Source organism: Oryzias latipes, chromosome 21 (assembly GCF_053564925.1).
Source record: "Oryzias latipes strain Hd-rR chromosome 21, Olatipes_Hd-rR_3.1".
NCBI lineage: Eukaryota > Metazoa > Chordata > Actinopteri > Beloniformes > Adrianichthyidae > Oryzias > Oryzias latipes.
Window position 1 is genome coordinate 30,996,563 of NC_136257.1, and position 25,938 is coordinate 31,022,500.

The 25,938-nt window shown below is 40.3% G+C and overlaps 1 protein-coding gene across 1 annotated transcript in view; it reads left to right on the plus strand.

Annotated features, from left to right (window-relative positions):
* The first annotated feature begins 6,940 nt into the window (after window positions 1-6,940).
* The window catches only part of kalrna (kalirin RhoGEF kinase a), a 128,251-nt gene continuing 109,253 nt past the window's right edge, over window positions 6,941-25,938 (plus strand). The window contains exon 1 of the mRNA XM_023951149.2: window positions 6,941-7,257. Within this exon, the coding sequence (XP_023806917.1) occupies window positions 7,191-7,257 (67 nt within the window). The 5' untranslated portion in view covers window positions 6,941-7,190. The remainder of the gene's footprint in view (window positions 7,258-25,938) is intronic.

Sequence of the window (25,938 nt, forward strand, 5' to 3'; positions counted from 1 at the left end):
ACTGAGACCCATCTTGAACATCCTCTGTCCAGTGTAGTAAATTCTGTGAAGAGTTTTGAAATGGATTAGCTGCAGATTTGGATTTTTTGTCATTTTAAAGGTGTTTAGACAAAGTTCTGACCAAAAACTTTCATCTGTGCTGATGCTCAAATCCGCATCCCATTTGGTTGTCGGAAGTGAAATATTGTTATCTAAATTACATAAAAGTTTGTATATTTTGGAGAGAGTTTTATTCATTGAGAAATTGATCAGAGTGGTAACTACATCTGGTAGCTTTAAATCGTTGTCTCTGTATTTAAACTTTTTAGTAATAATTGATTTAAGTTGCTGATATTCCAAGAAGTTATATATTCCATGTTTGTCTTGAAGTTCCTGGGGAGTTATGAATCTTCTATCAATAATTATGTGCTCTAGTTGTTTTATGCCCCCTGCTTGCCAAGCTGGGAAGTGGATAATTTTTTTGTTTATGAGGATGTCTGGGTTGTTCCAGATGGGTGTCATTTTGCACGGTTGAATTGATGATTTTGATATTTTGAGAAATTCCCACCAGGCTGTTAAAGTGGCATTTATATTAATACTTTTGAAACAATCCTGTTTTTTAACTATTTGACTAATAAATGGAAGATCTGACAGGTTGATCTTTCCACATAACGCCTGTTCCAAGTCTAACCATGAGTTGGTTTCTGGATTATTTTTTAACCATTTTAAGATGTATTGTAATCTATTTGCAAGAAAGTAATTGTGGAAGTTAGGTAATTCTAATCCTCCACAGCTTTTTGCAGATTTTAAAGTTTTTAGACTAATTCTTGCAGGTTTATTGTTCCATAGAAAGCTTGATATGGATGAGTCTAATGTTTTGAACCATTTTAATGGCGGTTGTGTGGGAATCATTGAGAAGAGATAATTAACTTTGGGTAAGATTTTCATTTTAACCGTGGCTACCTTGCCCATAAGGGACAAAGGCAGGTTGGTCCAGCGTGTTAGGTCGTCCTGTATGTTTTTCAGTAATGGGGTGTAGTTTAGCAGCACCAGTTCTGATATTTTGGGGGAAAAATAAATACCTAGATATTTTATATTGCCTGATTTAACTGGTATTGTGAGTCCTTGCTCCGCATTACTGTTCAGTGGTAATAAAACAGATTTATTCCAATTAATGGAATAGTCTGATATAGAAGAGAATTCATTAATGATTGTTGCCGTTTCATTTACAGAATGTATATTACTTAAAAACAGTAATATGTCATCTGCATAGAGACTAATTTTATGATGGCTGTGTTTGGTTTTAATTCCTTTAATACTCTCATTCTGTCTTATTGCTGCAGCTAGAGGCTCGATAAATATTGCAAAAAGCGAGGGGGAGAGTGGGCAACCCTGTCTAGTTCCTCTTCCAAGAAAAAACCTGTTGGAAGTCTGTTTATTAGTTCTAACTGATGCATTGGGGTTGTGATATAATATTTTGATCCAATTGATGAATGATTCTCCAAACCCAAACTTATGGAGGGCAGCAATGAGGAACTTCCAATTTACTCTATCAAAGGCTTTTTCAGCATCCAGTGATAGTATAGTCATTTCCTGGTTTTTGATGGTGGCAAAGTCTATTATGTTAACGAGTCTGCGGACATTGTCATCCGAGTGTCTGCCTTTGATGAATCCAGTTTGATCAAAGTCAATTATGTGAGGAGTGACTTTTTCTATTCTCTGTGCTAGTGCTTTGCAGATAATTTTTACATCTGCATTAATTAAAGAAATGGGGCGATAGCTTGAAGGACTCGTGGGGTCTTTGTCTGGTTTTAGAAGAAGGATAATGTTGGCAGAGTTCATGTTAGGTGGTAGAGATTGGCTTTCATTGATAAATTTTACCGTTTTATAAAACGTTGGTGCCAGTTGTTCCCAGAATTCCTTATAAAACTCTGCAGGAAAGCCGTCAGGCCCTGGTGCTTTACCATTAGGCATAAGTAACAGAGCTTCATGAAGCTCAGACAACGAGAGCGGAGAGTCTAAATTTGTGATTTGATCTTCGTTTAACTTGGGCAGGTTTATATTGTTGAGAAATGAGTTGATGCTTTGTTCTGATGGATTGATCTGTGGAGTGTATAAGTTTTGATAAAAGTCTTTAAACGCATTATTAATTTTTACCGGGTCATGGGTGACATTCCCTGTTTGGTCCATAATCGAAGTGATTGTTGATTTTTCTTTATTAATTTTAAGCTGATTAGCTAGAAATTTGCCAGATTTATTTGAGTTTTCATATCTTTCCAGTCGAAGCCTTTGTATCTGGAATTGTGTTTGTTTATTGATGATGTCATTTAACTGCAGTTTTAAATTTTTCAGGTCGCCCAGTATGTGTTCCTGTGCAGAAGCAGCATAAGCAGTCTCCAGAGTTTTTATTTTATTTCCTAATTCTAATAAATCTGCTTTCTCCTTGCGTTTTTTATGCGTTGAATAAGAGATGATTTTCCCTCTCATGACTGCTTTTGCTGCTTCCCAAAGAATACTTGGTGATATTTCAGAAGTATCGTTGAGTTCTAAGAAGGTTTCCCACTCTTTTTTAAAGAATTCAATAAATTCCTGGTCTTTTAACAGAGACGTATTAAACCTCCAGGTTGAACCCGAGGGTCTGGGTACTTCCCTTGAAATAGTAACAGAAACTGGTGCATGATCACTGATAATAATTGGATGAATGTTGGAACTTTTAATTTCTTTCAAAAGGGAGTTACTGACTAATAAATAATCTAAACGAGATTGTGAATGGTGAACTGGAGAAAAAAAGGTGAACCCCTTAGTGCTTGGATGACATGAGCGCCAAGCGTCGCAGAGACCCAGATCATTCATGTACTGCTTTAGAATACTTGCAGACTGCCATGTACGCTGGTTTGCTGCTGTGCTGAGTCTGTCAAGTTCAGGGTCCAAAACAAGGTTGACGTCTCCTCCTATAATGATTGTGGAGTCAGAGTGAACTGAGAGTGAGGTGAAGAATCTGTGAAAGAAGGAAGAGTCGTCAACATTCGGGCCATAGATGCTGGCGATGCAAAAGTCTTTATTCTGAATGGATATATTAATGATTACAAATCTGCCTTCTGGGTCAGTAACTGTATCCTTATGAGTAAATGTAACATTTTTATTAATCAAAACTGCAACCCCTCTTTGTTTGGAGTTGAAACTGGCAGAATACATAGCTGGATACTGGGAACAGCACAGGAGATGACCAGCTGATAAAGATAAATGGGTCTCCTGCAGCAGAGCTATATCTGCTTTAAGATCATTCAGGTGATTTAACACTTTCAATCTCTTTGGCCCAGAACCAAGTCCACGCACATTCCAGCTAACGATGTTAAGACTGCTCATAGCTGTTCTAACCGGGAGAGTGCAAGGCTAAATAGTGCGTGTGCCCGTCCGTGTGCGCGTGCCCGCTGTGCGTACCTGCTACACTGACAAGCGCTATGCGTTGTGGGTGAACGTGTCTTGGCTATGAGCTGCATGTTGCGTGCGTCCTGTGTGAGCCTAAGTGAGGTTTTTGCAGTTTATCAACGTGTGTGTGCGGGATCGCGTGTGCATGCTCTTATGCGCGCTAGTATGCGCGCGCGCCCGTTCCGTGCATAAATAAATACTCACCATGGTTGCGTTGACTTTACCTGATTCACATATGAGGACATGGGAAGGGGGGGGGGACAAGAGAAAAGAGAGAGGGAAAGAGAAAGAACAAAAAACAAAAACAACGAAACAACAACAGAAACATGAATGTGAGAGAAAGAAAAAACACTTTTCCTGAGAGGTGTGGATTATTGATGATCCGATTATTTCCTAGTTAAATAAGTTTGCGGGTTTCTTCTGGGCAGCGCAGATGTCAGTGCGCCTCTGAAAGCCTTCAGCACAGCCAGGGTGTTACCTCTGGGTCCCGGAACAGCTTGCCATTCACAAAAAGTTTATCAACAGCAACCACCGCGCGTGCTCCAGCAGACAGGTGCTTCCTCCTCAGCGGGAAGAGGATTTTCCGACGGCGGAGGATCTCGCCTGGAAACTGATCATTCACGCTGTAATGTGTGTCTTTCAGCTCGCGCCCTCTGCTTTTTACCTGCATCTTTTGTTTATAATGTTCAAATTTAGCAACAATAGGACGGGGACGCTGATTGTCCGGCCTTTTTCCTCCGAGCCGGTGAACCCTGTGGAAGGAGATCTTCTGGACTTCTTCCTTGGGGAGTTTCAGGTGGACCTCTATAAAGGACTTAACAATGTTCTCCGGGACTTCCCCTGCCTCTTCTGGAATCCCTGCGAACACTAGATTGTCCCTCATGCTCCTCGCCTGAAGATCCAGGAGGGTTTCCTTGATGGATCGGTTTTCCTCAGAGAGACGGGCGGTGTCGTGGCCCAAGGTCTTCACGGTCTCTCTGAGGGCCTGGTTCTCCGCTGCGAGCTCCTGCACCTGCTGTTGGCTGAACTCCAGAGACTCTCGCAGACCTTGGAATTCCTTATGGAGGATCTCCAGCAGATTTAAACGGCAATCAAGGCTGGAGAGCCTTTTATCAATTGAATCCAGGATATCACTCATGTTGCTGCCTGGGGAGGAGGCAGCCCCCGGGGAGTCTTCGGGACGGTTGCGTTTGGTGGACGGAGTGGCGGTGTTGGATTTCTTCATGAGGCAGGTATTGAAACACTCGTCGATGTAATTCTCCAGATCCTCCAGGTCCTCCAGGTCATCCAGGCTGGCAAATGCTTGACAAACTTTTTCAGATTTTTATTTTTTAAACTTTCTGGATTATTTAAATATGGCGGTGTAATTAAATAAATCAAAAATGTTTGTTCACAACTTACGCGCCGCCAAGTAAACTCACCACACTCCTCTCGTCGGCTCTCGCGATACTACAGCATCACGTGCTCCTCCCTTGAAAGTTCCTACAAGTAATTCTCGTTGTCTAACTCCAGACTGTGTTGCTGCCGGTTTGACAAGTAATTCTTCAAACCGGCAGCAACACAGTCTGGAGTTACTGTAAACTGACTGTCTTCATTGTCATGCAGTAATGCATCTGTAATGTGAAGCTTAGTCCGCTAGGTGGCAGCAGCACACAGTTAAGGTCAGACCAGCATCCAGAGCTCTGGAGCTGAAGGGTGGAAACACTTCTAATTTTAACACAACTAAATTCACATTTACGCCTAAATATTTCAAAACTCCCTCAGTTTAATGTGCTGCAAACCCTCAGGCTGAACATCTACAAGTATTTGGAAGGTTTAAGAAAAATACATTTCAAACTAATTTATATATTCTTTTAAATTTGAAAGTATTTTGTTCATTAATATCAGAAAACTCAGACTGGTACCTAAAGGTCAACTAACTTTTCCGTTCAAAGATAAATTTACGCATTTTAGAAGTTAGATTTACAATTCAACATATTCAAAAACAATTTAAAAAGACGAAGAATTGTTTGTTGTAATTGTTTTTAGAACAAGGAAACTGGCAGCTGTCCAGCACTTGATGCTTTAATGCACATACACAGCAATAAAATACAAAAATGACAACATAATACTAATGAATTAATTAATAAAGCAAAACTGATTAGTTTAACGATATCTAAATAACATATAACTTAAAAATTTGAGACAAATATTAAAAACTAGTTAAATCGGATTCTATTTAGTTCTGAATTTCCAAGAAAAACGTTCAAGAAAAAAGAAAATTATTTAGACGTCACATTTATAATCTCTGACTGCTTTGATCAACAGACCACATGGAAGGGTTTTGGGTGCAGAGAATTTTTTAAAAAGGTCTCAGGTGACAAACTCGTTTTAGAACAACACCAAAGCTTTTCTTTGTTTATTTTGCTCGAATCCATCATCTTGATAATGGCTGCTGGGATGTCCCAAGGTAAATTTGTTCATTTATGAATGGAAATTAAATAATCAAGAAAGGATTTTAAAACCAGGGAGAAAACAAGTTTGTCTTTGGCGTAATGTTACTTTTTAAAGTGAACGTTAACAGAAGATTGCTCCCTTCTGAAACCAGCCTCTAGTGGTCACTTTAGGAACTGCAGCATTAGGTTGCCTGGTTTAGATTGGATGGTTTATTTATTTAATAAAATATTTATTTTGGGACTGCATATGTTAGTTCAGTATTGTTAAAAAAGTTTGTCTGACATTGTTTTTATATGGATGCAAAATGTGTAGCCTTTAACAATTATTGTAGCCATTTAGCAGTTAGCTTAGCATTGTTTGCAATGTTCAGGATTACTTTATTTTTATAGTTGTCGTCAACATTCTTCAATTATTATAGAATTAGGGGAAAAAATGAAGTTTTTAACGCAGTATAATTAAATAGTTATATATATATTTTATTTTTTTTACGAAGAATGTTTAATTTGGCTAACATGAGATTTGTTAGATCATTTGGTCCTTAATCAAGCAACATTTCATTGTTTGATATCATTTTTTACATTAATTTTTTTTCTTTCAGCTTTCAAATAATGTATATTGCATGTATTATTAGTAAATAATTTATCATATAAGTGTTTATTTATAGTGTTTCTTCCGTAAAATTTATCTTTTAGGCTAAGTAGCGTTTTAGGTTATTAAGCTAACATTGAATTAGCATTTTTGCTTTTTATTTTAGGATGTAAACACATTAAAAAAAACGTTGTGTCACGTTAAAACATTAGTGAAAATATACTTTTTCAGATGGATGCAAAAGGTTTTGTTTTAAGAATTATAGTTTTTCTTGAATTGATAATCTGATTTATGACTTTATTTGGTTGTTTTCTTTTGACAAAATGTTGGGTTTTGTCGTTTTTTTTTGGATATTTTTCAGCTCCAAACTGCGATGCTTGTTTCGGATCATGTGATGTCTGTAAAAAATAGTTTCTTTTAGGAATAAAAACAGTTTTTAATTCGTCAGATTGGAGCGGTGAAAACGCGCAGGGATTACGCGCTGCCGGGAAAAGGTCAATTGGGAGCGACGGAGAGTCGGAGGGAGGAGGGAGGCAGAGAGACCCTGGCGGACAGCAGCGGAGAGAGAGGCTGGACCGGGAACAATAGAGAGGAACGAAGCCAGCAAACAAGCCGCGAGGCGAAGCGGAGAAAGACGCCGCGCGAGGCTGATGGAGGCAGAAGAGCGCGTGCGGAGGGCACGTGAGGAATAACCGGGCTCCCCCGCCTTTCTTTTGTCCTTTCTTTTGTCGGTGGATTGTATCGAACCGGATTCCGGTATGAACCCCGCAGAAGCGGCCGAGGAGGCGCCCAGCGACCCCGACACGGATGCCTTCTACAAAACAGGTATGAACCGGCCGTCCAGCCGGGGTTGGGGGTTCGAGTCCGCGGCTCCGAAAGCCGGAGGAGATGTGGGGGGGAGAAGAAGAAAGGTGCAGAAAGGAGAGCCCCCCCCCCCCAGCCCGCGAGGGAGGCGGCACGCTGAAGGCTGAGGCTGTTTTTTCCACGCATTTGCGGCGTGTTCTGGGAGCGCGCGCGAGCTTGATGCTCCGCACAAAAGCAGCTGAGGATGAGTCCCGCGTTTGATCTGGACTTTTAGGAAAACCGTGATTGTGTGCGAACGCAGAGTGGGAGGAGGAGGAGGAGAGTGGATGCGTGCAGCGAGGTGATGATGGAGCGCGTGGGGTCAGTTGATCAGCTGTTTCCTGCTGGAGCCCCCAGATGAGGGTTGGCCATGACAGACAGCGACCTAAATGTAACTCCACGAAGGAGAGGCTCAACTATGACGTCTTTGTCTCTGAAATTCCATTTAAAGACTGAAATCCAGACCCAAATAGTCACCGAAAACCTCATTTGATAACTTCACCACACAATAGAGAAAGTGCCTGTTTAAAAAAAGAATTGTTTGTTTCTGGTCAATTCCTCAAAAATCAAGGTTACCTAGAGACTCTTTTGACCCCTTAACATTGGTGTCTGTATTTAGGTGGTTCTAAACCCATTAGAATCTAGGAAATTGCAGAAAGAAGTGATTGAATTATTTGTAAAATATTGCTAAATGCTTTATTATTTTCAAAAATGTCATTAAATATGCTGCATTTTTTCTTCCTAATTACTAGTCAAATCGTTAAAAATGTAAGAAAATCAAACACATTTTTGAAACAGGCGGCAAAACACTTAAATGGATTTTAAAGGCTTATTTGTTTGTAAACAAGTATGCTTTATGGTAAGAGAGCTTTCATATGTTATAGTAATAGATGTACAGAAAAAGTTTTAAATATCCAATCTTAAAAGCTTTTATTTTGAAAGATCTGCTTAAAGCTAGATTAGTGATAGTCTGGTAAAGTTGGTGGTCATTTAATTAATTTTCAGTTGGGAGAAAACACGATGTAAAGTTTGTAAAGACAACATGAAGAACACAATTGTTCTAGTTTATCTTTTTAAACCTGCTGTTCCTGCCCTTTGACAGACTCATCACAGCATTTCAATGTTCGTTTTCTTCTTCTTTTCTGAGTCATTTTGGTTTGGAGTCGCTGCAGTGAGGGAGATCAGCGATGTTTCAGATAGAAGCCTCTTTTCCAGGCTCTTGAAACTGAACGTTTTCAAATGCTGTAGGTTCTGACCTCTTTGTGGTTTTTCTTTTAACATTTCTCCGTTTGACCTTGAACGGATCTAGACTGATCTGGATCTCCACCATGGACTGTAGCAAACCTGGTTTGTTTGTGAGCCACAGAGAGTCGTAGGTTAGCATTGGACCTGATGAATGGTGGGAAGTTGGCTTCTGCAAAACAAGACCAAACTACTGTTGCTAAATTAAAACCTAAAATTAGCAACATTCCTAATTGGTTAAAAACCAAACAAAAACATCCAATTAACTTAACCTTTAAACCCTTTAACACCAGAGCTGTCACCGGCATAGCCTAATTGACACACACTCTTTGACGTATTGTAACTCACTGACGGTTTACGCAATCATTCTGATGCGGACAAAATATGTGATGCAACACTTTCCTAACGTAAAGTCAATAAAGTTGACGAATGTTGCAAATCAGCTAAAGCGCCACTGTGGACATCCATCGGACTACCGGAACTCTTTGACTGTTTACGCAATCAGATTGTTTGTTTCTGTCACAGGAACAGGCAGACAGCTGGATCCAAATGCAGCAGGTTTTATTAGCTCAGCTCAGCTAAAAGTCCACAAAGCTAAATCAGGGTCAGGCAGGCTGGGGTCAATAACGAGCATGGGAGCATCAGAGGAGAGACGGGGCAGGCGGCAGGCAAACAGAGTCAAACACAGGGGTTAGGAAGCAGAAGATCGGATCCAAATGTAACGCTTGGTAAGGAAGTGTGGCACAAACAATGCTTTGCACTGAGTGAGGCTCAGTGCAGTGCTTAAGCGTACTTTGAGTGATTGGGTGAATTAGAGTCAGGTGTGCAGCATCCAGGAAGTGTGTGCTGGGGTTGCTGGGAGATGAAATGTGGTTAGAACTCTGGAGACTGTTCCCGCCGGTGACCAGAGGGGGAGAAAGAGCTCTGACTTCTGACAGTTGCTACGTCTTGCAAGGAAAGTTTCAATAATCCTGACACTTCTGTGGGAAAAAAAGAGTCCCTTTTTAATCGTACATCAACATGAAGAAACACTTCCAAATGTCGGTTCAAAATCTACGCGCTGCCTAGCAACCACAGCGTCTCTGTCAACTATCACCGGGACGACCCACTCCACACATTACGATTCTGATGCGCATAAAAGGCGTGATGGAATACTTTACTAGCGTAGAGTTAGTAAAGTAGTTAGTGAGTTAGTAAACGTTACTAATGTAGAGTGTTGCATTTCAGTGCAAAGCTGCTCTTCTCTGCATCAGAATACATTTGAAGTACTTTTATTGGGTAAAAGTTAGGGTATTTCAAAGAGTGTGTGATACTTTACAGCCACCGGCGGCAGCTCCGGTTCTAAAGAGGTTAGCTAACCCCAAACACCGCTACAAATGCTACACTGGCTAAAGAGAGTAATGGGGAGGGATAAATGCTAATGTTGGTTAAAGAGATACATTTTTCATAGAAAGCAAACTAAGTGATATATTGAATAGAATTTTCTAAAAACAAATCTTAAAATAAATGTAAAAATTTGAATAATAACAATTAGTGGTGATATTTTAAATTTAAAACAAAAAACGTAAACACAATTACATCAAAAATGTTGAACAACACTTAAAAAAGCCAAAATAAAGATGATGTCCTTCATTTGATCTGGAATATGATGCTAAACAACAGTCAGCGCTATAAGTCCATTGCTAAAAATGCTAACTTAACGCTGAATTTTAGATTGTTAAAGAGAGAAATGCTTAAATGTTGAAATGCTACATGGAGAGAAAAAAGTAAGACAGCAGAATCTTATTTTAAAAACACGATTCTAAAAAAAAAAGAAACAGAAACTGCCAGTAAACACAAAATACGAAATCAGCTAAACAAGCATTAAAAATGTTTTTAATAAGAAAAAAAAACACCAAATTGTGCTGATTTGGTGAAGTTTAAGAAATAGTTTAGGAATGTTTTCAGTTTGTTGTAAATTGTTTAAAGTTCGATTTATCTCTTGTATTCAAAGTAGCTAACTCTCGTACGAAACTTTCTCAGTTGATTTAAGTTAAAATTGACATGTTGATCAAATTTGAACATATATGAGCTTACTACTTATAATTTTGCTGCGTAACAAAGGAAATTTTACGACAGTTTAATGAAGTGAAAATGTTCTTCTCCAAATCAAACTTAACTTAGCTAAGCTAGTTAAAAACCAATCACTTGTTGCCTACTGCTTTAGCCGCTAACATGCTAATGAACTTCCTTTCTGCAAACTCACCCGTGTGGAGTTTTGGTTTCTATCATCACTAGTTCTCTGGTGAATCTCTCTCACTTCTATTATGGTTGGAAAAACATTGTTTTCATTTAAATGAAGCTGCAGCGGAGAATTAATAAAAAAAAAAGCAGGAAAGCAGAATGACTCACGCTTTGAAACCCGCCCTGCAACAGGAAGACGCAGGCGGCGTTGCCGTTCGCTGCTATGCTAATCAGCCGTTTGTAAATAGTTTAATTATCAGGCGGAAACAGGAAGTGACACACGGTCATATTACAAGCAAGTAATCAGGGAGCTTTTATGGCACAACTCACGGCAGCCGCCTGTCAGGGGACTCTGACAAAACTCTCTTCTTCTGATTAAAAGTGGATGATCTGTGCCGTTTTGGTGCTTTTGGTCGGAAGCAGGTAATTTTTAGCAGCTGCTCTGATAAGAATAGAAGAAGCTCCTTCAGAATCCAGTCTGAAAGATTCAATCCCAGAGCGAGATCTCTGAATTTCTCTGCAGGTGAAAGTAAAACGAGTGCTTGCTGTGCAATTACAGATCATTATCTCTGTTAATCTGCTGAGATGGTGACTGTTGGTCTCCATGGAGATGTTTAGTAAAGAGACAGTCTGTCTGAGAACTGGGGTCTGCAGTGTTTTATGCTATGTTCACACTGGGTGTTTGACTCGTGTTCTAGAACACCAAGTGTCCGCGTGACACCAAGTACCGCTCAGTGGAAACGAGGCTTCAGTGTCATATTTGATGCGTTTTCTTGAACATAAAAGGGCTCCATCCGATTGGTCAAATGCATAAATAATAATAATAAATAAATCCAACTCAGTGGCCTTGTGGAAGAGTGTCAGCCCTGTGACTGGAAGGTCATGAGTTCAAATCCAGGCCGACTCATACCAAAGACTCTTAAAAATGAGACCCATTGCCTCCCTGCTTGACACTCAGCGTTAAGGGGTTGGATTGGGGGGTCAAACCACCAAATGGTTCCTGAGCGCGGCTCTGTCTGTAGCCCACCGCTCCCCCAGGGGAGGGGTCAAATGCAGAGAACAAATGTCACACACCAAGGGGTGTGACAGATAATGAGACTTTAACTTTATAAATGGATTTATTTGATTTGTTAAATGCTTTAAGCTGCCATAAGATTGTTTTAGCACATTTAAGGTAACTTATCGAAAATTTTTCCATCTTTTGCGATATACGTATTGCACAGCTTGGTATCACAATAACGATAAATTTGCGATTGACTGTGCCAGCCAATAATGTATATAATAAACAGTCTAATTGAGAAATGCTTTCGAGTCTGACGTACAATATATATATTTGCAGGTTCGTGTAGTTTAAGAAGCAGGACATGGCTTCTTCAAGAGTGTGTGCATTGCTGTTTGGATTTAAACCAATTCCCATGTTTTGTATTTAGAGTCCAAAAATGGTTCTCAGACTGTGCGACGCTACACGTGAACACGGAGCCCTAAACGCGAATGTACGCGCGTTTACTGTTCATTTAAAGTGACAGCTTTAACGCATGGTGCTGAGGGGGGTGTGGGCGTTGATTTAGAGAAACCATCGGTTTTACAGCTGAACAGGGAAATATAGACAAAAGCCAGAAAACCAAAAAAGGTTATTGAGTCATCTGAACATCTTCTGATGTGAGATGTCCCAATCCAGTCCTGAACCGGTGTGGTCCAAAGAGAGGATCCATATGGAGACACTTCATGGCCATCATATCATAACTTTAAAAGCTACAGTGTTCATTTCAGAACTAAAGTATCTGCTGAAATGAACCAGGACAACCTGAATTAGATGATGGTAAATTAAAATGCTTATTAATTTTACAGACCATGTGACAAAATAATAAGCAACTAAAGACAGCGATTTGACAGATTTTAGGCTGAATCCGAATTCATTATATACCCTTGCGGCTTCTTCCTACCCCTGCGGCTTCTTCCTACCCCTACAGCTTCTTCTTACCCCTACGTCTTCTTTTTACTGTAAGGCTTCTTCCTACCTGTACAACTTCTTCCTACCCTTACGGCGTCTTCTTACCCCTATGGCTTCTTCCTACCCCTACAGCTTCTTCTTACCTCTACGGCTTCTTCCTACCCCTACAGCTTCTTCTTACCCCTACGGCTTATTCGACCCCCCTTACGGCATCATCTTACTCCTACGGCTTCTTCCTACCCCTACATTTAGCCCTCCAAGTTGAAATTATAGAAAAACAGTGTCCTCTAATTCAAACGCTACTACCACTTGACGTCATCAATAGTTGCCGGTCATCTACGCACTTGCAAAATACATAACACCATTGGTTTAATAACTTTAAAAAGTCAATAATGACATTGAAATGTAAACCTTTGTGCTTCAGAGCACACCCTTATGAAGAAAAGCGTTTATCACCCTACCGGCGTCACTAACTCCCTACTGCTACACCTTAAAAAAACAAGTTTGGACACTCACTATAGCTCCACATGACCCTACAATTGGAGGGGTAGGGGAAGAATTCAGATTGGTTGACAAGAACGACCACTATGTGTGGAAGCTCTCTGAACCGGGAATATTGAGGATGAATATACATCAACCTGTGCAGCCAAGTCACATGTCAGAAAAGTATTTAGTGTACCTTCGTGCCTATTGGCCCCCCAAAAAACAGCATTCATTCTTAAATAACTTAAAGCCTTTATTTATAACTTTCTTTTTGGACCATGAGTTATAAGTTGCACTTAAAATCCCTTAACTTCAGAAAAATCAACAGTGAGTCATATGTATGAATTCTGTTGTTTTTTTTGACCCGGAACTGGTTTTTTGTGGTACACAGCGCTCGGAAAACTGTCTAAATATTTTATTACCACTTTGGTAAACTACAAAGCTGGATTGTTGGAGCATTTTAGATGCTGTAGTCCAGAGCCTGATGGAGTGATACGCACTGCGCTTCATCGTAATGAAGGGAAAAAGTGAGAGTTTTGTATTTGAAGTGTTACAACTGAGACAATTTGAGATCTATTGTCTATAAAGTTTAACTTATTGGTTGTGTTGCACATGAACAACACGGTTAACTTGAAAAACTTCCCATCAACTCCCATCTTATCTTGCTCCTTGGCCCTTCTAGGCATTCTGGGTATTATCTGATTTAGTGGAGCCTATAATCTTGTACACTTTATGCATGTAAAAACAGCAGTTTATTCCCTTTTTAATTGATACTGACTACAATACCCACAATGCTCCAACAATCCAAAAAAAAGGTGCTGCTTTGTATCTTTACCAAAGTCGGAATAAGACATTTAGACAGAATATTTATGGCCGTGTAGCACAGAAAATCGCTTCCACGCCAGTTAACACAACCAGAATTCATATGTAAGACGCACTGTTGCTTTAAGAGAAAACTACAGGATTTACGGTGCGCCTCATGGTGAAAAAAATATGGTAAAACCAAAAGAAAAACAGAAACGGAGTGACTGAAAGGGTTCTGGCTGATTCTGTTTTTTGTCTTCCACAAGCCAAACAATCAAAATCAGCCTCAGGGCTGAGAAGATGTTTTTTTTTGTGGGTTTCCACTGGTATTGTGTGAGCAATACCAGATTTAACCCAGAGTTTGTGCTTAAATAAAAAAAAAAAATTTTCTCAGCTGCAGCAAGATCTATGTGGAATGATATCAAACTAAAATTCTATTTTACCTGGATAAAGCAGATGAAGGTAGAAATAGTGGAATTAGTTTGGGTTGTGTAAAGGGATGGGATTTCTTTTTAAAGCGTTTCTGTAGTCTCTCCCTTACTGATGCCCACGCCCTCATTTCAAGGCCAAAAGCCCATATTAAAATTACTCGGATTATTGGTATTGCTCCTTAGAGGTTGCAGTTCTGAATAAATGTGTGTGGGAGTCTAGAGAACATACAATAATACAAGGCCAGGGATTGTTGTGGTAAAAAAAAATAAAAAAAAAACGGTGTCAGCAGCTTCCTGCAGCAGACAATGAGAGAGGAAACAGTAAATTTACACTGACAGGAATGAATGAATGAATGAACTGAGGTGGCTGGGTTGACATCATCTGATCTGCTGCATCAGGCTGCATCAGCTTGTCTTTGAAGCTCAGTCTTCTTGTTACGTTGGGAGTTTGGGTTTCAAACGGGCCTATTACATGGCCGACTGACTGTAATCTCTACTTGGCTGTGTTCTTCCAGGCTCATCACCACATTAGCCTGGAGTGCGGACTCATCCTTTATTGGGTGTGGAATCTGTCACTGTCGCCAAACTCATTTGCACATTTTATTCTCACCAGACAAAGATGAATTCAGTTTACAGCTGCTGTTTGTGGAGCTGTTCAGGCTCTAGTTGCTGTTAAAGAAGCACATTGTATGGCCAACTAAAAGAAATGGATAAAATGCTTTCTGTGCTGATATAAGATTTAGTATTGGAGTTAGCATTTTTATCATGGTTCCGTTAAGGTTTAAGGACATTTTTGTTGGTGCAACTTTTAGTATTCCTTCATTTTATTCAGGTTTACTAATCTGTTTGACTTTATTCAGCTTGGTTAGCATTGGGCTAATAAGGTAGCACTGCTAGCTTACACGTAGCCCACAATCTATGTTTATTTTCAGATATTTTATCCTGATATTTTAATTATTTCAAGTTCATTTATGTATTTTTGAATTAGTTTCATTTTTCTTTATCTTCACTCAGTTTTCCCCATATGCAGCTAATTTAGCATTTGGCTAATAGGTTAGCCCTAATATTCTACACTTTGCCTATATCCTTTTATTGTCAGGTATATTATCCAAATATTTTAATCTCTTTACAGTGATTTTGTTTAATTTTTAAGAGCTTGTTTTTCCTAATCCCTACTCAGTTTTCCTAATTTGTTTTCCACCTTATTTGGAGAAGTTAGCATTTAGCAAACAAATTAGCACTATTAGCCCACATTTCATCTGGAACTTTTTCCTCGTTTATGATTATTTTCTGGTGTCTTACCCTAATAATTTATCAATTTTACAGTTATTTTGTTTACAGATTTGGTACTTTGGTGAATGTTTTATCACTCTTCAGCTCAAGTGCGGCCAAGAAGTTCAGGACGGACCCAGAGGAAGGGTTAAGTTTAGGATCATGGGCTACGGTTAAGCTGCGTTCACACCGAACGCGATTCGCGCGGCAGAGGCGGACACTTTCAACGTTACGTCAATGGTACAGATGCGATCTGAGCAGCGGGTGCGAGCAAAAGTGTGGCAGCAGCGGGATTTCAGCTGTGCGTTGGGATTTGCTATCCGGGTGAACCGCCTGAACCAAATCGTCTGACAGAACCCGTCCCGGCTGCTGTTAGGCAATGGCGGGTCCACCCTGGACTGTCTGTCGCCGGGCGGATGGAGCTGGAGCGATCCCAGCGATCCCAGCTCGTGGCGAGCCTTCCAACTCAGTCAGAGAGAGAACACAATTATGGAGAACACATTTACAGCTCAAGTCCAACAGCAAAGTCCAGCCTGATCGATGATTAAATGCGTGCGGGGAACGCAGCAATGTGCCACCTTCTCCTCTCTCCCACACGGACGCCGGACGGGTCAAATCAGGGAGCTTGTGCAATGCGCATGCGCTCCTGTGACATCACAACAGCGTTAATTCAAACCTAGCGTCTTTGCGACAGTTTGATTGACAACGATTTAAAAAGGAGAAATGCAAAAATGGAATTTTTATTTTTTTATTCCTCGTGTTCTCTCTCTCAAGAGAAATGCCACAAAACCTAAAAAGCAGGATTTTTTTTTTTACAGGGGGGGTTAAGTGAAGATTCAGCCCCACGGAGAACAGAGCCGAAAAGATGAGCTGCATTTATTATTGAAGGGATCAGGAACAATACGTAAGATTCTGCAGCGCTGGAGGAGGGAGGCAGGGGTTCCCTTTTTCTCTCCGTCTTTGTCTCCCAGATGGGTGTGAGAGAAAAGTGTGTGTCTTTGTGTGTGTGTGTGTTTTTGTGTGTGTGTGTTAGCAGGGGAGTGGGAGAAAGGCGGCTTAAGTGGATTAGCTCTTATTACCCACTGGGGGACCAACGAGAGATAGACGGCTAGAGACAGAGAAAGAGTGTTAAATAGAGAAATACAAAGGAAGGATTTCCTCTCCTCCTCCTGCTCCTTTTGTCTCCTCCCTCCTTAAAAGCTCCCCCTCATGGGGGACAGCTGCAGCCGTACGGTCCCTGCGTGGGTTTAGTCCGTGTTGGTTCTGACTGTAATCGATAACATGTTTGGGAGAGACGGTTTGACACCAGCTGATTCGTTTTGTCAGCTAATAGCGCCTGATGGTATTAAATGTTGCAGGCAGGTTTTTGTTGTGTGTGTGTGTGTGTGCATGTGTGTGTGTGTGTGTGTGGCAGAGACAGGAAGCTTTTATCTTGATTGACAGCAGCACAGAGCCATTAGACGCAGCAGAGAGTCTGGCCTCTTTTGAGTTTTTGTTCCTCCAGAAAGACCACATGAAATATGGATTACACAGCAGAATCTTTCAATGGTCGGCATATTAGGCTGGAAAATACTGTAGTAATACTGTAATGGGGCCTATTTAAGAGGATAAGTGTACCCTCAGCTCAGGGAGAACCTGAGGTTTTTGGGCTTTTAATACTAATAGAAATGTCGTTCTTTTACATTTAGACAAAAATGATTGGTGATAAACCATCAGAACTGATTTAAACATTGAACAGTTCACCATAGATCAGGTTTTAATCTGAAAATCAGCTATCTTATGCCGCCAGCGGCAGCTAAATAACACGCTGCCGGAACCATCGTAACTCTACAACCATTTCGTGTAAATCCAGCGGGTTCTGACTCCAGCGTCAGCTGCTTTACGCTGATCGCGTAAACTGCTGTAAAGTGTTGCATAAATGAAGCACAAAATTGCATTTCTGAGTTTTTCTTTATTCCAATTGTGAATTAGGAGCGGACGAAAAAATGCATTTTGAAAAAGATTGTTTTTATGACATAGGTGCTACAGTTGGCGGGCAACAAACTCCCAGCTCCGCTACATTCTGATGAATCCACCGTCAGACAAATAGATTCAAAATATTCAAAGATTTTTTATTTGTCGTATTTCTACAACGATCTACAACGAACTTTCCGATGGCACTCAGTCAAATCCGTGAACGTCTTTGTTTTCCTCTTCTGAGCTGGAATCTGGATCTTAACCGGAGGGCTCCGATATCGTTCGCCATTTTTGTTACCACCAGTAATGTTATGTCGGGGAGGTGTGGGGCTGTTAGTTAGTGGGAGAGAGTGTAAACCAGGGATGCCCACTTTACGATGATGTCAGAAGTCAGAGCTCTGTCTCCCCCTCTTGTCACCGTTGGGAACAGTCTCCAGAGGCCCTGCCCCGACCCTCGCCTGGATCCTGACTACCCCGTCTCTCCTCTGATGATGTCATGCCTGTTATCGACCCCTGCCTGCCTGACCCCGATTTAGCTTTGTGGACTTTTAGCCGAGCTAATAAACCTGCTGCACTTGGAAGCAGCCGTCTGCCTGTTCCTGTGACAGGTGAAAGAAAGAATTTGCACTCAGTGTATTTAAACACACATGTGCAGTGACACATACATCAGAGGATGTTCGATTGGTCGTTTTGCATGTCAATCAAGTCACATACTTCTCGGTGAGGGTTTTGATTCGCTGACGGATTAATATGAATATATATATATGTATATATATTTTTGGCTATTTATCTTTAATGGCCCCACATGTCCTTTGTTGATCACAATCAACGTAATGAGGACCCCTAGTGTAAACAAATGAATGGTGGGAAATGGGGGCGGGATCACTCTGTGCCAACGGCCCCACCTGCAATTCAAAGTTGTCGGAAAGAACGCTTGATCGGAAGAAAAATGCGTCATGTAAACACGCTGTTTGGAATACTCTGCCCCGATCAGACTCATTCGGATCAAAATTTCTTTCCGATGGAGACAGGTGGGTTATGCCGATTGTTGATCCAACCTTGGTGCATGTAAACAGTTTATTCCGATCGTGTGTCACTACCGCTCTGGTTTTACGTCACGCATAGACGGCCTCCAGAGAAAGCTTTGGAGCGCAAACAGGACCGACCCGCTGCTCCAGGCGAGTGTCTGTGAGCACAGCAGCCGGACTTACAGCTTTGAATTTGTGTGTGTGTGTGTATCCGCGGCTAATGTTTGCATCATTATTGTTCACATTTTTAATTTTACATGACCTAAACGTACTTTATCAGTGTTTGATTTTGATTTTTCACATTTAGTATGAAAACTGTGAAAATATTCAGCAAAACGTAGCTACTTTTCAATCTTCATAGGTTTTTCAAATATGGATTTGAATGAAGGATCTTTTTATATTTAGCACTTTACATCACTATCGGGGCACCAAAGTGCTTCACAAGCGCAGCGGAGAAGAGCAGTTTTTCGTTGATATGCAACACTTTACAGTTCAAAGTGTGTATGGACTCAAAATAAACCAAACCTACTCGATTCTCCACGTCAGAATCCAACTACGTTATTTGGGTAAACAGTCAAAGAGTTATACTAGTTTGAAGAGTGTGTTATTATGCTGTTGATGGTTGCACTTCTGGTGTTAAAGGGTTAAAAACAAAAATGAAAAAAAAACATTATTTCACAAAGAGCAACAAATGGCAGATAAAAAAAAAGAGTTTACACCGACTACTGAGTCTGAAAAGCCATTGTGACAAGGTTTGTCTGTAGTTGCTGTTTAAAACTGTTTGGGTCTGATATTCTGCTCAGAGTAACACTGATAACTAGAGGCCAACTATGGTCGCCCCAGTGTTTCCATGGTGACGTCAACCTCATACTGGTTTGCAGACCTTTAAGCTCTAGAATGATGTAATCTGTAAATGAAACATTATTTTTGCGTTAGCATGTTTGGAATTGTTCTGCTTTCACAAACTTTTATGGGATTTTGAAATCACAGCAAAGCAGAAAATCTGAGTGTAAACACGGATGATGTACTCTTTATGTACAAAAAGTGACGACAGCATTGAAAAGGAGAACTCTTTTTTTATAAAAATCAAACAAATTCAAAGTATTCAGATAATTGAGTGTATATGAGAACTGGAGGGAGTCAGTGTGACATCATCTACAGAAAATTACTTCCAGCTTCAACCAAATAAAGTCCATACAATCGTTTTTTTTTTGCGATACGGATGCCGCCATGTTGGAGCCAGACGTCGTCAGTAAGCAATGATTGGTTCTGCGTTGGTCTGAGCCAATGTTTCTATGGCAACGGCGCTTACCAGTCAGGAGTGAGTGGGTTGGAAGGCCACACCCCTACCACTTTAAAGTGGGGGACATGAAATCTGTCAAACGTTTTGAAAGTTGGAAGTGGGGGCCAGCAGGCTCCACCCACTTTTATTGAGGCATCTGATTGGTCAGTTTATAACTTGAATAACCTGAACTAGAAAAAAAATCATAAAATAAATGAGGATTATTAAGAAGATGTTGAAAAAAGTATCAGATAGAGAATGTTTTTTTATGACCAATACAGTGACTGAGTAACAGCTGTTTGTTTCTCTATAGACGTCTATGGGATTTTGGCATCTTGGAGCCAGCAGGTACTTCCTGTTTGGAACGCAAGTGGGAGGGGTCACTGAGTCCAGTCCTTTTATACAGTCAGTGGTCTAGAATCAAACTAAAAAAGGCCAAACCATCAGAAAAGTGAGCTGCCTGAAGTAACAGGAAGGACAAATCCAGTTCTGATCCTTTCATGTGAGCTGGATCGGGGTTGTGTGTCCGTGTGTGTTTTTGTGTGCTGATGCGACCGTCAGCAAAGCGCACACTGAGCAGAATCAGTGCATCTCTGCTCTGCTGATGCCGGCGGTCACGGTGGATTTGGATCCGGGCAGATATACCGTCTCCCACATCAGCGCCTGTTCATTAGTTTGCTGCAGGCAGTAATTAGCCTCCTGTGCTGTGCTACACAGCCGTTAAACTCTTTATTGGTCGCTCTCCGTAAACAAGAAACCGCCGCGTGTTTATGAGCGTGTGTTGAGAACTCGGCTCAGTTTAAACTGATCGCAGAAAGACGAACATTCAGGCCAAAAGAAAACCACAAACCATTGAATCCTCAGAATTTATGTGAGAGTTTCAGACAGGAAGAAACTAAATCACATGAATTTATTTGATGAAGTATGAACTCTTTAATTATGCAATAAAATTGAAGTGCAAAAACATTTTTTTTTATCAAAGACCACATGCAGAAAATTCAGTCCTTAAAAAGCCACAAACTAACTCCTTTCCTCTTGTTTCCATCCAACAATGATCCCTAACAGAGATTCAGATCCTAAACACTTAGATATTCCACCGATAATATCGTCAATCTGAAATAAATTTCTAGATTTACATGAAATCTCTCCAAAACTGCTGGATTCTGCTCGATTATAGTTCTTCAAAGCATCGTTTCCACTGAGCGGAACGGTACGGTCTGCTAGTGTAAGCAATTCCCAATCCGGCTTAATGGTCTTAATGGACTCATTAAGTTGGACCGAACCATACCATTTTGTTTGTAGCTCCATAAAAAAGTGGAACTGACTGGTTAGAGAGATTCTACGGTAGAAACTCTTTAATTGGCTGAAGGTCTTTACGACCAAAGAAAGCTCCAAGAAGGCGGCTGTATTCCTGTTTGCCGCCAGCGATCTTCTCTCAAACAACATGAAATGCTTTGTATCTACGAAGAAACAAAAGCCTTTCATTGTTGTTGTTGATCACCTCGCATGCGCTGTAGCGGTCCAACTTTGAGTGGCCCAGTCGCCTGAATTGCCTGGACCATTCTAAACCGAACCGGACCGCTCAGTGGAAACAAGGCTTTGGCATCATATAATTCCGTCGGGTACAAACAGCAACTATTAAATTCTCCTTCAGGATCAATTTTCAAACCGTTCTGTGAATTGAAGAGGATGTCATCCTTTCTTCACTACCAAATCCGAGTCCCTGATTGGTCAAAGTTCAGCCTAGTTTAACTTTTAATTAGGCCTGCACAATAAATCGCAAATTTATCGTTATCGAAATATCTAGCTGTGCAACACGCATATTGCAAAAGTTGGCGAAAACTGCAATAAATGTTAACCTTAAATGTTCTAAAACAATCTTAAGGCAGCTTGAAGCATTTAACCAATCAAATAAATCCGTTTATGCATTTGACCAATGGGATGGACCCGTTTTATAATAGATGCTCTCCTCCTACGTAGACTAGGGTCGTTTGAAGTATAATTTCAGTTATTCTGCAATATTGATCACTAATATTGAATATCGCGAGTTTTCCTCACATTGTGCAGCCCTACTTTCAATGTGCTTTTAATTTTATTTATTGAGTATTTATGTAAACAGGGATAGAGCACAGCAATGAAACATTTCTGTAAATGTGCCAGTTTTAGCTGCAAAGCTAATATTCTACTTAGCAAAGTGTAGGTTTGCCAGCTATAAACCCCAAAAACACAAACATCCACAGTAAAAATTACAAATAAAACAAAATGTGAGGAGGGGTTTGGAGGTTAGGGTTGTCTCTACACTAAAATATTTGCCAATGTTGTTGTGTAGTTGTTGATAGCTTCACCCCACATGCTCTGCGACGGTCCAACTTTCATTGGAAACACCTGAATTGCCAGGACCATTCTAAACCGGACCGGACCGCTGATTGGAAACAAGGATCTAGTTTAATTATTTTTCTTCATTACAAAGACATTTTTTTATATTTGTGATTTTTTAATTTTCTTATGTGGCAAAATTTTGTAACCATTTTATCACATTTAATTATTTATTTAATTACTATGAATAAAGCATTAATAAAGTTGATAAAGTTGAGTCAAAGCAGATCGTGTGTAAAATACGACCATCACTTCCCCAAACTACACTTGGGACTTTGTGCGCTTGGTTCATATTTTTGTAAGAGAACACAGTGGGGCTTACTGGAAGTTACTGGGAGTAGCAGAAGAAAGTAAAAAAACACCCCCTCACCCGTTTTCTATCAAAGGTTTCCTCCCTGGGGGGTTCTAACTCTGCACACGACAAAGGTAAAGATAACAGTGAGTTCAGGTGGAACCCCATCCCAAAGTTCACGCATGTTCAAGGCTGAGGCATCAATGGAGGATCTAAAGATGGCCTTGGTCCGGTTCTCTGTCAGGTTAACGCAGAACCCGACAGCTGGAGGAGAACGTGGTGTAGTGAGGAAGTAAAGGAATCCAGAAACCTGAATGAATGGTAGAGTTTCTCTTTTTTACTCTGGTCTGTGTTCATTTTGGTTGTAACTGCGTGACATTTTGGACAGTTTGGTCTCAAAAGTGTGGCGTGAACACGGACCACAGAAAACATGAGGGTAAAAAGATGAGGTTGGGTTCCTGCCTTTCACCACACATGTGTCCAACATGTGTCCTTGGGCAAGACTCTAGTCTGGACACCACATTGCTGGTGGTGGTGACAGGTGACAGACTGTGTGTGAATGTATGTTTGAGTGCATGAATCTGCATGTGTGTGTGATTGTGTTTTTGTGTATAAACCCAAATGTTTGTGTGAATGTAAAGCAAAGTAGAAAGCCACTAAATAAGCATCATCGTTACGATTTGAAAGGACTCCTCATCCTATAAAATGAAGATCTTTGGGGTTCCCCAGGGCTCCTGTTTGGGGCCCTCGGTGTTCTTTTCTCTATGGACATAAGGTTATTGCTGTTTCACTCAAAACTGCCTTTTGGCCGTTAAAGAGAGCTGCAGTCAGGCTGAAGGTAGTTACTGCTGAACTCTTTCTGCTCTGAGTTTCAAGAATCATTAACAAAAATAAATAATAAAATAAAAGTTTCTGCTTGTTTTAGCGACTGCTGGCTCTGTCCTGTCCTGTTGACTGACTGTTTATGTATTCAACAGCTGCCCGGTAGCCTTTTTTTCCCTGAAGTTAAAGGTAAAGCTCTGAAGCCGTCAAACTTCTGAAGTCTTAGTGTTCTGTGGCTAGCTCCGTGCATGAGCGTGGACGCGGGTTTGCGTGTGTCCGTGCACAGACACTAAAATCTCTCCCGCGCCACCGCATGCGGTTCTTTGCAGGAGAGCCGGCTTTCAGCTGTGTGTGCCGTGAGCTGCTGAATTATACTCATTTTCAGAGTTATGTTCATAGTTTTCGTCAGGCTAATTGAACACAGCAGCTGAATCCCAGAACTCTTGTCTTTGTTCTCCCCTCCTTTTGGTCGTCTCTGTGTTTTACTAGATTTATACCTTCCTGTAATAGTCATTTAATTTGGTTTACTCAAAAGAAAATTGTGTTTTAGGGGTGTCCAAACAAAGGCCATGGGGACAAACAGTGGGCAGCCGTTTACTCTTGATGGACCCTGAGCAACTATTGAAAATCTTTCTTCAATATTTTCTTCAGCTTATTTCGTTTTTAACACAGTGTTTTTGGTTGATTTGTTGTCAGATTCTATCATAGTTCTCTTTTAGAAATTCTTAATCTAGCTAAGTTTTAGAATTTTTTTGGACCTTTTTTTTGGTCATATTAAGGGTAAATTATCAGTTTTCTGAGGTGAATGAGGGGAAGTCAGATGTTATTCATCAGATCCTGGATGGACAAAAGAAGCTTATAGAGAAGAAGACGGTTACTTCAACAATTGTCTGGAAACGGCAAATCGTCAGACAACAGTTTGAAGCACCTATTAGACAACCCAAAGTTGCTCCAAAAATGTGCTCATTTCTTTCTAATAAAGTCCAAATTGTCATAAATAATGAATAAAACAGAAGGCAGACGTTTTAGCGTACGACTCCGTGGAGAACTGCTGCCTTCTGCAGTTTTTAGAGGAACTGCAGCGTCTGGTGCTTCCAGCTTTCTGTTGAGTTTGAGAATGAACTCTGTTTGATATTCAGCTTAGCTTTGTCTGTTGCATCATTTATTGGGATAAATTAGCGTGTTTGTTGAATTCTTCAGCATTATTCAGGTTTGTGAATTCTCTGTTTGGTAATACTTCAGGATTGGGAATTCTTCCGTATTGTTTAGCTTTTTGATTTCTTTGGCGTTGTCCAGATTTGACATTTTTTCAGCTTCGTTCAGTTTTTGGAATTCTGCTTTATTCAGCTTTAGGTATCCTTCAGAATTTGGAACTCTTTGGCATTGTTCAGCCTTGTTTGAGAATTCTTTGACATTTTTCACTTTGTTTGGAAATTCTTTGGCAATTTTTTGCTTTGTTTAGGAATTATTGGGCATTGTTTGCTTTTTCTTGGGAATTCTTTGACATTGTTCAGCTTTTTTGGGAATTATTTGGCATTGTTTGCTTTGTTTAGGAATTATTGGGCATTGTTTGCTTTTTCTTGGGAATTTTTTGGCATTGTTGAGCTTTATTTGGGAATTCTTTGACATTGTTCAGCTTTTTTGGGAATTATTTGGCATTGTTTGCTTTGTTTAGGAATTATTGGGCATTGTTTGCTTTTTCTTGGGAATTCTTTGACATTGTTCAGCTTTTTTGGGAATTATTTGGCATTGTTTGCTTTGTTTAGGAATTATTTGGAATTGTTTGCTTTTTCTTGGGAATTTTTTGGCATTGTTGAGCTTTATTTGGGAATTCTTTGACATTGTTCAGCTTTTTTGGGAATTATTGGGCATTGTTTGCTTTTTCTTGGGAATTTTTTGGCATTGTTGAGCTTTATTTGGGAATTCTTTGACATTGTTCAGCTTTTTTGGGAATTATTTGGCATTGTTTGCTTTGTTTAGGAATTATTTGGAATTGTTTGCTTTTTCTTGGGAATTCTTTGACATTGTTCAGCTTTGTTTGAGAATTCTTTGGTATTGTTCAGCTTTGTTTAGGATTACTTGTGCGTTGTTCAGCTTTGTTTGGGAATACTTTGGTATTGTTCGGCTCTTTTGGGAATGTACCTTATCTATGGCATCATCCTTTTACCCTTCACAGCTAGCATTGCACTCAGTGAGCATCATTGTTCTCAACAAGAAAGAGAAAACAGACTCTACAACCATTGGCTCAACTGATGAAAGCAATAAAATGTTCCTTGAGCTGTCAATGTAATCTAAAGTGATGTTTCTTCAGGTAAGCCTTTCCGTTTTTGATTTTTCGCATGAAAAGAGAAAAGCATGATGCTATCAGGCTCACAAACATGCTGGGTTTGTGGTGGTAGGTGAAAAGTTTGGACGCCCCTCCTCTGCACACGCAGGAACATTTGTGTCAGACAGTAATTGCATGAGCAGAGCTGCTCTACTGTAGAGTATTTATAGAACAG